General features: G+C 41.9%; 1 protein-coding gene across 1 annotated transcript in view; it reads left to right on the top strand.

The window, feature by feature from the left end:
• Lonp2 (lon peptidase 2, peroxisomal) overlaps nucleotides 1-15,170 on the top strand; it is a 105,692-nt gene that overhangs the window by 33,157 nt on the left and 57,365 nt on the right. The window contains exon 8 of the mRNA XM_006971759.4: nucleotides 7,953-8,094. Within this exon, the coding sequence (XP_006971821.1) occupies nucleotides 7,953-8,094 (142 nt within the window). The remainder of the gene's footprint in view (nucleotides 1-7,952; nucleotides 8,095-15,170) is intronic.

Genomic DNA, 15,170 nt, shown 5'->3' with positions numbered 1-15,170 from the left:
TTCTTAGTGCAGCACAGCACTATGTCTGATGGGGTTTAGACATTGTTGGGGAGTTTTTGTTGCATGTACATGGTTGATGAGGAGTTTGTCTTTGTTTCTTCCTCCATTGGTGCTGGTAATTCTGTAATGCTCAGTGCCTAGCACACAGGCATGCAAGGTCTCATCACTTTTTACAGACTTTGCTGGATTTAAACACATCTCTGTTCTGAATTTTTACTTCAACCCCTAGCTTTGTTATTATTTTAAATGTAAATTCTCAGGAGGACGAGTATAAGTTTATAAGCTTCAATATGACTTCCTATAAACTTTAATCTGATTTTTAAATTGCATTCAAACCATTTGTCCTATGCTCAGTATTATTATTTATGTTGCAGAATTATGAAAAAATGTCTCTTGCCTAGTAGTGAATATATACTATCATGGGTCTTGCCCTTGGACTTACTGTGTAGTCAAGGCTGGCCTTAAACTGAAGAGCCTTCTGCCTCCACTTCCCAAATGCTGGTATTGCAGACATGCAGGGTCTCATCATTTCTTAACAACATTGTTGAATTTAAGCACATCTCAGTTCTAAATTTTTGCTCTCAAATAAAATTTGTCATTAATTTTCAAGTGAATATACTTTGTGTATTGTATGATTGTATTGAAAGCTAAATCTGCTGAGAATTAAAATTTATGGTTTCCATTGCCTAAAACTGTAGCTATCCGTTCATTTAGAAATGGATGGTACAGATAGAGAATGTGATTGCTGTCCCCTCCCTCCAAAAGATATTTAGGTTTGGTTATGAATTCAGTCTGACTTTAACTACATTCTAGGCATGTATCTTCTGTGGTTTATTGAACAACACAGCAATCTTTCCTTGTGCTGCCGGGACAAATGTAAAGCACTAAAACCCAGTGACAGCTTTTCTCTGAAAACCTGTTGGAGGCTCATGGACAGTGGGGTGTGCTTGCTAAGGAATGGAGAATGTGAAGACAGAGTGTGAGTCCACAGCCCAGTTCTGAACTGGATGTGACTGGAAGTAGGCAGAAGGAACAGTCCAGGGTAGAACAGAGCTCTGGGTGTCCCCTGAGAACCTGTAGTCCATGTGACAGTGGAAGCCTTTAGGAAGCCCCCAGGTTTGGGCTTCGAGTATTGATCACATGCACTCAATCAGCATTGACGGGAAGTTGTTCTTCCTTAGCCCCCAAGTGGGCGCCACTGCTCTGCTGTCTGAGAAGAGGAAACTCAGTTGCTTTGGGTTGTCCCCTCACTTAGTCACTGTGTCCCATGCATGGGACTCCAGCCGTTTGCTAGCATTGCCTGTTTATAGAAAAGAGAGGTGCTAGTAAGCCAGGGTCGGTTTTTAGAAACAACCAAAGACTGTATTTTTAATAGCTGAAAAATGAGAGGTGAGAGGGAGATAGGGGAGAAAAAGAAAGACTTGACTTACCTTTATGTCTTAAAATAATGATCTGATGAAAGGAGTATTGCTATAATTAATGAGGCAATTCCACATAGTTTATCTGGTAATTAAAAGAGGTTTATTTCAGGGGTAACTTACAACCAATAAGGGGTCGATTATAGGATCCAGGAGAGATGAGGTGCAGTCCAGTGTACTTCTCTGGGGAACCCTGACTTGGTCTGCACATCCAGCCTCCAGGACCATGAGGAGCTAAGAGAGCAAACACACACGCATCTTGGGGCAGGTCATAGGCAGGGGTGGCAGTTACCTGCTGCCACACTAGGGGCAGTGTTTCAAGTCAAAGCTGGAACAGCTACCCACTACAAAGGAGCCTGTTGTTTTCTTCATATTATTTCTAGTGGCTTAAAGGAAGAATGAAGTAAACCATAGCCATTAATTAACTCATGCAGGTTTATCTCTGTGCATAGTTTTCTGTCTATAAGCCACAAAATGCCCATTACTGCTGATGAGTTCTTGCGTTTAAACAAATGAGTTATCAGGAATGTAGTATAAAAACTTCCTAAAGGAGGAAGTTTATGAAATTGTGTTTGCATAGATCTGGACTTTTTTGTCTTTGTGTGTGTGTGTGTGTGTGTGTGTGTGTGTGTGTGTGTGTGTGTGTGTGTGTGTGTGTGTGTGTGTTGTGTGTGTATGTGTGTTCTCATATGTATGGGCACATGTGTATAAGTGCATGTGCATGTAGAGACCCCAGGTTCTTGTCAGGAATCTTTTCGGTTGCCCTTCTACCTGGTTCTTTGAGGCAGGATCTCTCAGTCAGACCTGGAGCAGAGCTTGCCAGTTCCACTAGTTTTGTTAGCTAGCTTGCTTCAGCAATCTGTCCCTATCTCCTGAGGTTGAGGTTACAGACAACCTGCCATGCTACCTGGCATTTGCACGGGTTCTCGGGATGTGAACTCTGGTCTTCTTGTTTGCTCAGGAAGCACTCCACCAACCCAGCCAACTCACAGCCATAAGTCCGTTTCTCATTTGTTGTTCTTTGATTTAAAAAAAAAAAAAACTTATCCCTGCATTATATCTCAAATCACTGTTGATGTTATTGAGTCTTTGAAATAACTTTGCTTCCTACATGGACAGGTATAAAGATCTGTCATTGAAAGATACGAATGGCTCAGTTTTAAAACAAGATGAAAAGAAAATCTTGTAGCTTCTAATGTTGATAAATTTTCATCTGTAACTGAAATAGAAGTTATAAATAAACCATCTAGTCTTCTGTGGAGTAAAAATAGCCATATCAGTAAGTTCTTCTTACTGTTTTTTTTTTTTTTTTTTTTTTTTTACTGAAGTACATCAGACATACTCTGGTGTGCTCATATCCTCCTCACCACTTGCCTCTGCATATAGATTTACTTTATCCCTCCCCCCGCCCCCATGTTTAATACTGACTGTCAACTTGACAAGATCTAGATCATCTAGGAGACAAACCTCTGGTTATGTGTGCAAAGTTGGTTTTCAGTTGTGTTAACTCAGGTGAAAAGCCCCAATCTAAATGCAGGCAACATTATTTGGAATGAATGAAAAGGAGAGAGAGGGCCAGGCATTCTTCAAATTTGATTTTTAGCTAATACATAAACACAAAATTTGTAGTGGGGTACTATGCTCTGTTTCCACAGAATCCCTGTACTTTATTACCTTATTTATTGTGGTGATAGGGTTGGATGCAGGGCCTTCCACATGCTAGGCAAGCCTTTGCCAGTGAGGTTTGTCTCCAGCCAGAATTCAGGTTTTTTTTTTTTTTTTTTTGGTTTTTTCGAGACAGGGTTTCTCTGTGTAGCTTTGCGCCTTTCCTGGAACTCACTTGGTAGCCCAGGCTGGCCTCGAACTCACAGAGATCCGCCTGGCTCTGCCTCCCGAGTGCTGGGATTAAAGGCGTGCGCCACCACCGCCCGGCCAGAATTCAGGTTTTTAAATGAACATGTTTGCTTCAGTTCTCAGCCGTTGTGCTCTGAGGCTGAGTTGGTTGTGGGAGTGATGGTCCGTACACACTTACACACTGTGCTAATTTCCAGGTGCTGTGTGCTGGGGACATAGTTGGGAGTGATGTTCCATACACACTTACACACTGGGGATGTACAGGGAGTGATGTTCCCTACACACTTACACACTTACACACTGGGGATGTACAGGGAGTGATGTTCCATACACACTTACACACTGTGGGGATGTACAGGAGTGATGTTCCATGCACACTTACACACTGTGGGGATGTACAGGGAGTGATGTTCCATGCACACTTACACACTGGGGATGTACAGGGAGTGATGTTCCATGCACACTTACACACTTACACACTGTGGGGATGTACAGGGAGTGATGTTCCATGCACACTTACACACTTACACACTGTGGGGATGTACAGGGAGTGATGTTCCATGCACACTTACACACTGGGGATGTACAGGGAGTGATGTTCCATACACACTTACACACTGGGGATGTACAGGGAGTGGTGTTCCATGCACACTTACACACTGGGGATGTACAGGGAGTGATGTTCCATGCACACTTACACACTTACACACTGTGGGGATGTACAGGGAGTGATGTTCCATGCACACTTACACACTGGGGATGTACAGGGAGTGATGTTCCATGCACACTTACACACTGGGGATGTACAGGGAGTGGTGTTCCATGCATACTTACACTTACACACTGTGGGGATGTACAGGGAGTGGTGTTCCATGCACACTTACACACTGTGGGGATGTACAGGGAGTGGTGTTCCATGCACACTTACACTTACACACCGTGCTGGGGACATAGCAGGGAGACAAGGCTGGCCTTTGCAGCTTTTACTTATTTCCTGCCTCTGTGGTTTCTACGGAGGATACTTTCATATGTTTGATTTATTGAGAAATGACTACTGTTTGGTGGGTTTGAGAGAGAATATTTTTATTTTGTGTATGTCTGAATTCTCACTATCCAAGTCCATATTCCCCAGGCTTCTTAGAACAAAGTATATTCTGCATCTTCAGTTGGTGAATTACTTGTCCTGCCATAATGTTTTATGTGACAAAAGTCGGTCCTGAGTAGAAAAACATGTGTAAACAAATTGAGCATACATAGACACTTGAGTGCTACATTTCTACGGTAGATTTAAAAAGTTAGAAGTTTTCTCCTCTAATAACTAGAAGTAGTATTTACTCTTTCCACCAAATAATCATGTATCTAACCAGTTCATGTTAAATCAGTGCTTTTCTCTGCTCATGGAAAGGAACATACTTCCCAGTGAAACTTGAGCCTCAGACTCAGAGTGTTAGTAAATTCAGCAGATTTGGGTGTTGTGTAATGTGGGGTTTCTCACTTTGTTGTGAAGTCACATAGACATTTGCAGTGGCCTATGAGCTTTATAGTGTCATTCAGACTTATCACCCTAACAGTGGTGACTGGATCCCTGCGTGTTTGATCTAATAGTGATGGTTATCTTCTTGGCTTCATTTTAGACTAGTGACCCAAAGTTTGGAGATGTCACTTTCAACTGAGGAACAGTAACAATACTATGTGTGCCTGGTGCTATTCAAAAGACATTTTTGGAGTTGTTTTCACAAAGCAGAAATTAAAGTCAGGCTCAAATTCAGTTGTCCTGATTTCTACTTAAGTCGTGGTTCCTGATGGCTTCTTCCCAAGTTTTCATGAGATTGGCATTGGCACTGTGTTCTTCTTTTATAGGTGAGGAAACTGAATCTTAGATCAAATAATTTGCCCAAAGTACCAGTGGTGGTTTGGAATATCTGAGGGAGCAGAATGTAACTACCATGTATTAGCTGTACTCGGTGCTCAGAGGTTACAGCATCCAGACTGAACTAGGTCATAAGTAAGAATCAGATGAATTGTGGAGCCTGTCAGCGCTGTAGGCATGGCATTATTGAAGATTACTGTGGGAGACGTGTTCAGGCGAGGTCTCTGAGAACTCTTGGAAATTCAGCATGGTGGCAGCCCATGCCTGTAACTTAGGAGGATAAGGCAGAAGAACTAGCCCAAATTCAAGGCTACCCTAGGGTACATAGTAAATTGGATACCCTGGATATAAAAAAAAAAAAATCATCTTTATAATGAAATACCTGAGGCAAGCAATCAGTCAAGGAAAGACATGTATTTAGCTCACAGTTTTTAAAGCTGAAAATCCAAACAGCACTGGACAGCCTCTTTCAAGGGCTTTCTTTGGCTGTGTCACATCCTAGGAGCTAATACTGGAGCAAGTGGTTACACTGATTTCGGGAAGCCTGGCACAAGTTTGAAGACAGTGTACTCCTTTCTAATAGCCCTCTTTTAAGAATCAATCATAATTTATTAGAAATATCTTAATCCCTTTGTTAGAAATATCATCCCCTCCCAGTAGACCCTACTTAAAAAGTTTCACTAACTCCTGATACTGCCACCTGCGACCAAAGCTTTACCACACGGGTCCTCGAAGGACACTCCAACCATGTCTGCACCATAGCAGAGAACATGATGTCAAGAACTGTAAAGAAAACCCTACAGGGTTTGTGGATCTTGTTTATGAATGAAACAAGAGAAGGCTCGTGCTGTTGGGGAAGTTGCTGGCAGGTAGACTGTGATGACCCTTAATTTGAGACAGAGGGGTTTTGATCTTTTCTGTGGGCTTTGGGGGAAAGTGGGCCATAACAAGAACCTGTTGGTTTGCTCTAGAAAGGGTCCTGGGATATCATTTTCTCCCCTGTCTCTAGGTATAGAATTGTAAGTACCTGTTTTTGAAATCTTATCAAAACCAGAAAAGCAAGAGAATTTGAAATTTTAATAATTTTCTTTTCTACTACATTTAAACAATCAGAGTAGGGGCAAGTCTGTGTTCACTAGAGAAAGAATTTGAAAAAGTTGAGTGGTTTCTCATGTTCTCCTTTTTGTATTCCATTATCAAATTTATTATTATTTGTTATTACTATTTAAATTTTTTGTTAAATTTATTCCCACACAATATATTTTTTAATTGTCTTTTTCCCCTACTTTAATTCCTCCCAAATCCTCCTTACCTCTGTACCCTCTCTCTCTCCCTCTCAAAACAAAGACAAAAACAAAACAAAAAAGGAACAAAAACAAACAAAACAAAAAACAAACAAAAACCCCCTTAAGCCACAAACATGAAAATCAACATAAACAAGCAAAAGATCAATAAACTGAGACAAAAATGCCCAAACAGAGCATAACGAGACAAAAGGTCTCCAAAAATACTATTGATTTTATTTTGTGTTGGCTAACTACTCCTGGGCATGGAGCCTGCCCTGAGGTGTGGTCACTATACTGAGGGAGACTCCATTAGAGAAAACGGACTCTCCCTTTGCCAGTGGTTATCAGTTGCAGGTAGCCCATGCCCACTTCCTCCTCTGAGCTGCCTTGAACTTGTTCAAGTCCTGTGGATGCTGCCACAGTCTCTGTGAGTTCATATGTGCTTCAATCCAGTTGTGTCTGGAAGACACTATTCCCTTGGAGTCATCCATTACTACTGACTCTTACAAAGATTATTATTATTTTTAAGACAAGGTCTCGTGTATCTCAGGCCAACCTCACTTGCTATAGAGCCAAGGATGACCTTGAACTTCTGATCCTCCTGTCTGGTTTAGGTAGTGCTAAGGATCAAACCCAGGGCCTTGTGCATTGCTAGTTAAGTGCTCTACATCCCCAGAGCTCCATTCTGAAACCTCAAATGTGCTAATTTCTTATTGTAAAAGAGCATTATTGTAGCTAGCTTCAGTACTGTTCACCTCCCCTGGAAAAAAGCCGTTCCCGTGACAGTTTTTTGGGCTTTCTTGTTTTTTTGAAAGGTCACTCTGTTTGTTCTGCCCTACTTTGTGCAGTCATGTGGCAGAGCTGAGGCTTGCTCTGTAAATGGGCTTTGTGGTTGTGTGGGTCATGATGTAACTGCTGCTGCTCCACTTAGTGCTGAGCGTTTTCTTCCAGGCAGACTGCCCTTGAAGCCCTTTCAGAAGCAGAATCTGCTCTGCCTGGTGGAAATCAATAGAGTGCTGCAGAAAGCTCGCCCCCTCTGGGCAAAGGCCTCTTTTTGTTGTGTAAACGTGTTTACATCTGCTGTGATTACGTAATGATGCTGATTCACACATGACACTCAGCCTTTGACATTTTCCCTCAGTAATGCTGGACTGAACTGCATGTGGGGCAGGAATAGGCCAGGGTAATGGAGTCTTGATAGAGGTACTGTTTACCTCAGATTATTGCGTTTAAAAACTAGAGATTTGGATCTCTCTCTCCATCTGTCTCCCTCAAGCAGAACTATGTGACTTCAAGTTCTTCCAGTGTCATGGACAACTCGCAATTAGAGTCAAGCGGAAAATTTGAATTGAATTGAACATCTTTTTGACACATCATAATTATGGTAGTGCTTTTGTGTACATAGAGCTTTCTTCCCGTGCTGGTGAGAACTGAGGACGTCCCAGTCCCAAGGTCTCCCTCCTCAGTGGTGTTGCCCTTTGCCTCATCATTGCCGTGACCTTGCTGCTCTCTCTCTCACTCCAGGCGCACCTATGTGGGCAGCATGCCTGGTCGAATCATAAATGGCTTGAAGACTGTGGGAGTTAACAATCCAGTGTTCCTATTGGATGAAGTTGACAAGCTGGGTAAAAGCCTACAGGGTGATCCCGCAGCAGCTCTGCTTGAGGTAAGGTCTAGAAAATTCCCTATGAAATCATACTTGAGTATGAATGAATGAGCATAGGCCATACCCAAGTCACATATATCTTGGTGTGTAGTTGCTTATAAGAAAAATGGTGGAGCACAGACCGAAGTCTGAAGCTGGTTAACATCTACATAAAAATCAAAGATTCCTTCCTTTTTGTGATTCTTCCTTTTTAATTTTTATGAAGTAAATCAAAATTTATACATGCTTGGGTAAGCAGAGGTGGAGGTTTTTTGTCCCGACCACTCGGTCCCAGATAAACACACAAAAGCTTATATTAACTACAGAATGCTTGACTGATAGCACAGGCTTGGTGCTAACTAGCTCTTACATTTCAATCAACCATTTCTATCCATCTATGTATTGCCTTGTGGCTGTGGCTTTACCGGTCCTCTAGCATCTGCTTCTTGGGCGACTCACTCTCGTCTCCCTCCACTCTGCCCTTCTTCATCCAAGTCCTCAGTTTGATTGTCCCACATAACTTTATCCTGTCTTGCTATAGGCCAAACAGCTTTATTATTAACCAGTGAGAGTAATGCATATTCATAGCACACCTATTCCTGCAGCATTCTTGTTGTTCACAGACTTAAGTAGTAAGTTGATTGCAGGAAGAAGGCCCTTTCCTACTTAGCCTCTAAAAGGCTTTGTTAATTGGCTCCTTTTTCTAAATCACTTGACTTAGCCAGACACAGTGGTACATGCCTGTAATCCTAGCTACTCAGGAGACTAACGTAAAAAGATTGAATTCACTGTCAGGCTAGGCTGGATAGCAAGATGCTGAAGACAGAAGTAGAGGACAGGAAGGGGAAGAGAGGGGGTTCACACCTGCAGAGCAGCTCATTCCTCTGTGCAGACTGCTATAGCAAATTGAGAGTCCGCCTTTACTCTTTGGATCCCACTTCTTCCGTTATACATTGTTCTCTCTGGTTAGCTCCTGACTGGCTGCTCAGTTCACAGTTCATGTGGTGCTTTTCCCCTGACCGTGCAGTTAACCCACCACCCGTCCTCTGTGTTCTTCTGTTCGTTTGCTTATGCTGTCCTGAGAATCTCTGTGTTGACTTTCACACTTCGTGCTCCGCTTTCGGGACAGTCGGGCACTTCAGGTGTCTAGGTTTTACCATTGTTAGTCTTTCAGTTGGAACCATCTGTTTGCTCCCTGTGGTACATGTAGCTCCTCCGTGTCATCCTTCACTCCCACCATGTTGAATTTCCTGCCTCCCTAGGCCGTGTTTTGGCTTACCTCACTCTGTGTTGTTAATTCATCAGGAGTTTCCAGAGAAAGCTCATCTGGGTGGTATTTTTAAATGTAAATTTTAAAGCATCTTCATGTGTTCCTCAGACTTGCTTGATAATTTGACCACGCGTGGAATTCTGGTTGGGAGTAATTTCTTTGGAGGGTTTTCCTTTGTCGCAGTGACTTCTGGGCTCTAGTGTTGCCATTGGTAAGCCTGAAGTCACTCGGTTCTCTGCTTCTTTACTGTTGGAGACCTGTGGAAGCACAGCCAGCAGGGCAAACAGTCAGGCTGAGGTAAGAGTGAAACTCGTCAGCCCGATGCAGAGAACCAGCGCAGGGTCAAGACTTCAAGTCTGGCCTCAGCTCATTTGCTCTTGCCATATTTAAGCATAGCATACTTTTGGGGAAACGTTTTTGGATGGCAATTAATTCAGCCTGGTGAGTACAGGACCTAAGACATGTTTACATTGAGGATCTTTACAAAGAGTATATAGTTTCTTCTGTAAGAAGGGTTCTTGTTGACTCAGGAACAATGCTCAAGGCAAGTGGTTCTCAACCTTCCTAATGCTGCAGCCTTTTAATACAGTTCCTCAGTTGTGGGCACCCCCAACCATAACATTATTTTGTTGCTACTTCAGAACTATAATTTTGCTGCTGTTATGAATTGTAATGTAAATACCTGTGTTTTACATAGTCTTGGGCAATCCCTGTGAAAGGGTCATTCAACCCCCAGGTTGAGAACCACAGGTCTAGGAAGAATGACTGAGGTAAACGTAATCCTTGTGGCAGTGGGGATTTGGCCTGGCCATAAAATAACATAGAAGTCACTTAAGCGCCTGTAGAGTACAAGTTACATCTCTCACAAGGATGAGTTTTATGGTCTAGAAGTAATGCTCAAGTTTCTAGGGAGAGAGGGCCTAGGATGAGTAAAACATTAATTCTGGGGGATACAAGTAGAGGGTGGCCCATCAGACAGCAAAGAATCACCAGGTTGTAAACTACATCTATTCCCAGCATTCCAGGAGGAGGCTAAGCATCTCTTTCCTTTAAAGAAGGAGTGTAAGTTTAACTTTCCTGGCTTCTCCAGTGCTTATCTGTGTGCACAAGGCTTTTGCTCTCTACAAAAACTCAGAATCTTCTCTTTATTTCAGTGTTGTTCAGTTTTATAATATATATCATATATATGTATTAACATACACATATAATAACCATATATATATATATATACATATATATATATATATATATATTATAATAACCTACCTGCTGTGGGTCTCTTCCCAAACATTTTTGCTGATTCTTTAAAAAATCCTTGAATTTTTCTTGTCCTTCATTTTGGAAGATTTTCTTTAATTTTTTATTGATAACTTTTCCATCCTTTTGTTAGAGCTCAAATTTTTATTTCTATTTCATGTGTATGAGTTTTGGTGGCACATACGCTCATATACCATGTTTGTGCCTGGTGCCCACAAGAGGGCATTGGATGCCTGTACCTGCAGTTACAGATGGCTGTGAGCCGCCATGCAGGTGCTGGGAGGGGATCTGGATCCTCTGCAAGCGCAGCCAGTGCGCTTAACCACCGAGCCGTCTCTCCAGCCCAGAGACGTTGGGTCTTTAATTGTCATGTCTTTTCTTTCCTGCTATTCACTCCCTTTATTTTTGTTCTACTTTCTGTGAGAACTTCTTCAGCTTTATCTTTTTTGGGGGGAGGGGGTTCTTTTTGTTGTTTTTCAAAACAGGGTTTGTATATCAGCCCTGTTTGTCCTGAAACTCACTCTGTAGACCAGGCTGGCCTCGAACTCACAGAGATCCACCTGCCTTTGTGTCCTGAGTGCTGGGATTAAAGGCGTGCACCACCACTGCCCAACCCAACTTTATCTTTTAAAAACTGAAACTTTTCATTTATTAGTCATTTCAAAAAACGTCAACATATTCTTTTCTAGCATCCTGATTTTGATGTATGGAGGTAATTCTGTGAAAAAGATATTGATTTAAATTTTTTTTTAAAAAAAAATAATTTTCCTTCTCCTTAAACTATTTTATATTATACATATATCATGTTAGAGTCTTTCATTGGATGTCTAAAGTTTCAGTTCTGCATTCATATTTAATGGCAAAGAATTGGAAAGCTGTGGACACAGGAATGGAGTGTGTTGACTGCAGTCACATTGGGGTTATCTGCTGGGCTGTGGGTTTTCTTTTCCCCCTTAAGATTTATTTTACTTTTTAATTTATCTGTATGTGTGTGTGCACATGTTTGGAGACTCTAAGGGGGCATTGGAGTTCATGGAGCTGGAGTCACAGGCAGTTATAAGTTATGAGCTATTTGACATGGGCACGGGGAATCAAACAGTCCTCTGTATGAGCAGTAAGTTCTTTGTCTTGTCTTGTCTTTTTTTGTTTGTTTTTTAGTTTTTCAAGATAGCATTTCTCTGTGGAACTCACTTTGTAGACCAGGCTGGCCTCAAGCTCTCAGAGATCCGCCTTCTACTTTCTGAGTGCTGAGATTAAAGGCATATGCCATACTGCCTGGCCAGCAGCAAGTTCTTAAGCACCAAGCCATCTGTCCAGCCCCAGTGAGGTCTTTCTTCCCGGATTTTCTTTCCCTCAGGAAAGACTCTTTGGCTCTCTTGAGCATGAAGGCCAGCACTAGGAAATAACAAGAGACGGTCTAGGGTGTCACTGTATTCAGCATCTATGTGTGCGCAGTTTCCTGAGCCTTCGAAGAACAGAACTTGCTCTTCTCAGCTGTGCCCAGTGTCTCATGGGCAAACAAACAGAAAAGAAACAAAACAACACTGGTTTTTTCTTAAGAAAATAAACCTCTGGTGTTGGGAGGGATGTGTGTAAGTGAAGGGGCACGTGTGTAAGTTCTAGAGTGGCTCCAGTGATGGTCTTCCCAGGGAAGTTCAGAAGATGATGCATGCTTGTTTTTTCTAACTTTCTCTTCATCGAGACAGTGTTGAACAGCCAAACTAAACTCACTTAGAGGAACAAGGTCTTCTGTTGTCAATTCTTAATTTTCAATGCCAGCAATCCTTGTTTCCAATTTATAAGGCATCCTTGAAAACTAGACAAAAAAAAAAAAAAAAAAAAAAAAAAAAGTCATGCTGTTCTCATTAGCCTGTTGCTTTTCTGACTGTCTCTCTCTTTTTTTTTTTTTTCGGTTTGGTTTGGTTTGGTTTTTCAAGACAGGGTTTCTCTGTGTAGCCCTGTCTGGCCTCGAACTCAGAGATCTCCCTGCCTCTGTGCCCGCCCCCCCCTCCCCCAGTGCTGGGATTAGAGGTGTGTGCCACTGCTGCCCGACTCTGTCTTTCTCTTATTTTTATCTCTCTTTTCTGATTATCCACATTGTGTACAACTGCCACCTGGACGTGTACAAGTGTGTAACAGCTGGCTGTGTAACCGCTGGCTGTGTAACAGCTGGCTGTGTAACAGCTTTTAGTTGTTTTCCTAGCACTTTGTTCTTTGTCATTTCCAGTTTAACACTCCCACTAGTAGAGTTCAGTAGTGACTGCATTTCCATGAAAATCTTAAGAGTCGGAGAATTACGGTATGAACCCATGACTGACTAATAATCCCCAGTACTTCCTTTACTTTCCCGCCATCCTAAGCGATACCCTGTCAGGGAATCGTTGAGATGTACATCTCAAACCCTGTCACTTGCCATCTTTTTGTCTCTGTAAGGACCTACCAGTGGCTTCAGTAGTCCCATGTGAAAAGAGAATTACCCAGCTGAAGTTATGATGTAAGCTGCCACCCTCCAACTAAACCAGAGAGCTTTATCTTACAAAACGCATCTAGATATATTGTATTAATTTTGAAATTTTATCACCTTACTGAAGTGTCAGGAAAATGTCAGATATCATTAAGCACACGAACACATGTATAATCGGACAGAAGAAAAGGGAACAATTGTTTAAAGAAATAATGGCTAAAGTCTCCCAAAAAATGAATTTCTAAAAACTGAGCTTGACTTCATTATTTTACATTGTATTCATAAATCAAAGTATCACTTTGTACCTCATAATATATACATCTGTAATTTGTCAGCGATACAACTTTTAAAAATATTAAGCATCAAAAACAAAAAAAAATTGTTAAGAAACCATGGTTCTTTTTAAAAATAAAATAATTTTACTACTTTTTTTTTTAGAATTTCCTACATGCATTCAGTGTATCTTGATCATATTCAGTCCCCACTCCTCCGTCTAGCCTCCTAAATCCAGTCCTGTCCTCCTACACCCTCCTAACTTCTTGTATTTTTTATAACCCAACAAAACCATATTTCAAACTTGAAAGTAAAATAAAAGCATTCCCAAATAAAGAGTAAGAATTCACTTTAAGCAAACTCACCCTACAGGAAGCACAAAAGGAGAATTTCAGAAGGAGAATGAGCAGCTCAGAGCTACAAACAAAAGCACCAATGAAGGGATTTCCTTAGTGAAGAGAGGAGAAAGGCTTCTTCTCCTCACTGCTTTAAAAAGCAGTTCCATAGAAGAGTGTGTGTGTGTGTGTGTGTGTGTGTGTGTGTGTGTGTGTGTGTGTGTAATATGCATATGAAAATATAATATGTTTACAGTGGGGGTAGGAGGAAACCAAGCTGTTCTTTACTGGGGTAAGGAAGTGACTAGTCAGAAACACAAGGCAGCAGGAAGCAGAACTACACAAAAGACCTACAAGCAGGTAGCAACAAAGAAGGCTGGAGTAGCTATACTAACATCAAACAATAGGTTGTAAAGAACAGTAATTCCTAACAAGGGAAGTCTACCAGGAAGTTACAGTGGTCTTCCCACTACCACACACACAACAGAGCCCCAAGACACTTGGAACAAAACTGATAGATAGAAGTAGAGATTGACCAGTAATGGTGGATAGTGGCGTCACCACCCTGCTTTCAGTTGTGCTGGAAAGCAATTAGACCCGGGGGAATAGAGAGCCCCGTGGTCCTCTGTGGAGCACTTTCTACCAGCAGCAGCATCCACATCTTCTCAGGCTCACAGGGAACATTCTCCAGGATAGAATGTGTGCCACACCATGAAAGAAGCCACAATATAGTTAAAGGGATGAAAGCATAGGATGTGTTCACCTAAAGCATCACAGCAACTGGAAATCAACAGTGGGAATTGGAAGAAGTCACAAATACATGGAAATTACACATTCCTGAGTAACTGGTGGACCAAAGAAGATGCAAGAGAAATTGGAAAGTCATGTAAAGTGAATGAAAAAGGAAACGGTCTAGTGGACATTAGACCCGTGTTCTCAGCACTTCTCCTCAACTAGTAACTTCCCACAACTTCAGTGTTTAGTATAGTGTCCTAGAACGTTACTTAAACTATTTCTTAAATTTGGTGTTATTAGAGTCCTTTTTTTATAAATAATTAAATTTTGGAAAAGCTACTGTTTTGAGATCCTCTAGCTGAATTAAGGGTCCTGACAAAACTTCAGTAAGCTGGATGCAAGTGTTTGTGTACTACCTTCCACAGAACACTTCTGATCTGGGGGGGTGGCCTGCGACCCAGCTCACTGATCCCCCACCGTGTCCCTCACAGGAAGCCTGGCGCTGGCAGATACTCCCTGGCTCGTGTTTGACCTGTAATCAGTATATGCCTCCAACCCTCTGGCTCTGGGGAACCGACTTGTGTTCTGCCCAGTGGTGTCTTTGGGAAAAACCACACTGGGCTATCTCCTTTAACTGAAAGGCACAAAGCTTGTATACCACCACAGTAAGAATAAGTTCAGCTTTTGCTAACAAATTGAGGGCAAGGAGAGCACCATGAGACAGAAGGGCAGTCTTGTCCTGGGTCACATGAAGTAGCAGACA

Source organism: Peromyscus maniculatus, chromosome 5 (genome assembly GCF_049852395.1).
Source record: "Peromyscus maniculatus bairdii isolate BWxNUB_F1_BW_parent chromosome 5, HU_Pman_BW_mat_3.1, whole genome shotgun sequence".
Taxonomy (NCBI): domain Eukaryota; kingdom Metazoa; phylum Chordata; class Mammalia; order Rodentia; family Cricetidae; genus Peromyscus; species Peromyscus maniculatus.
The sequence above is the reverse complement of the archived record's forward strand: the minus strand, read 5'-3'. Positions and strand labels throughout refer to the sequence as shown.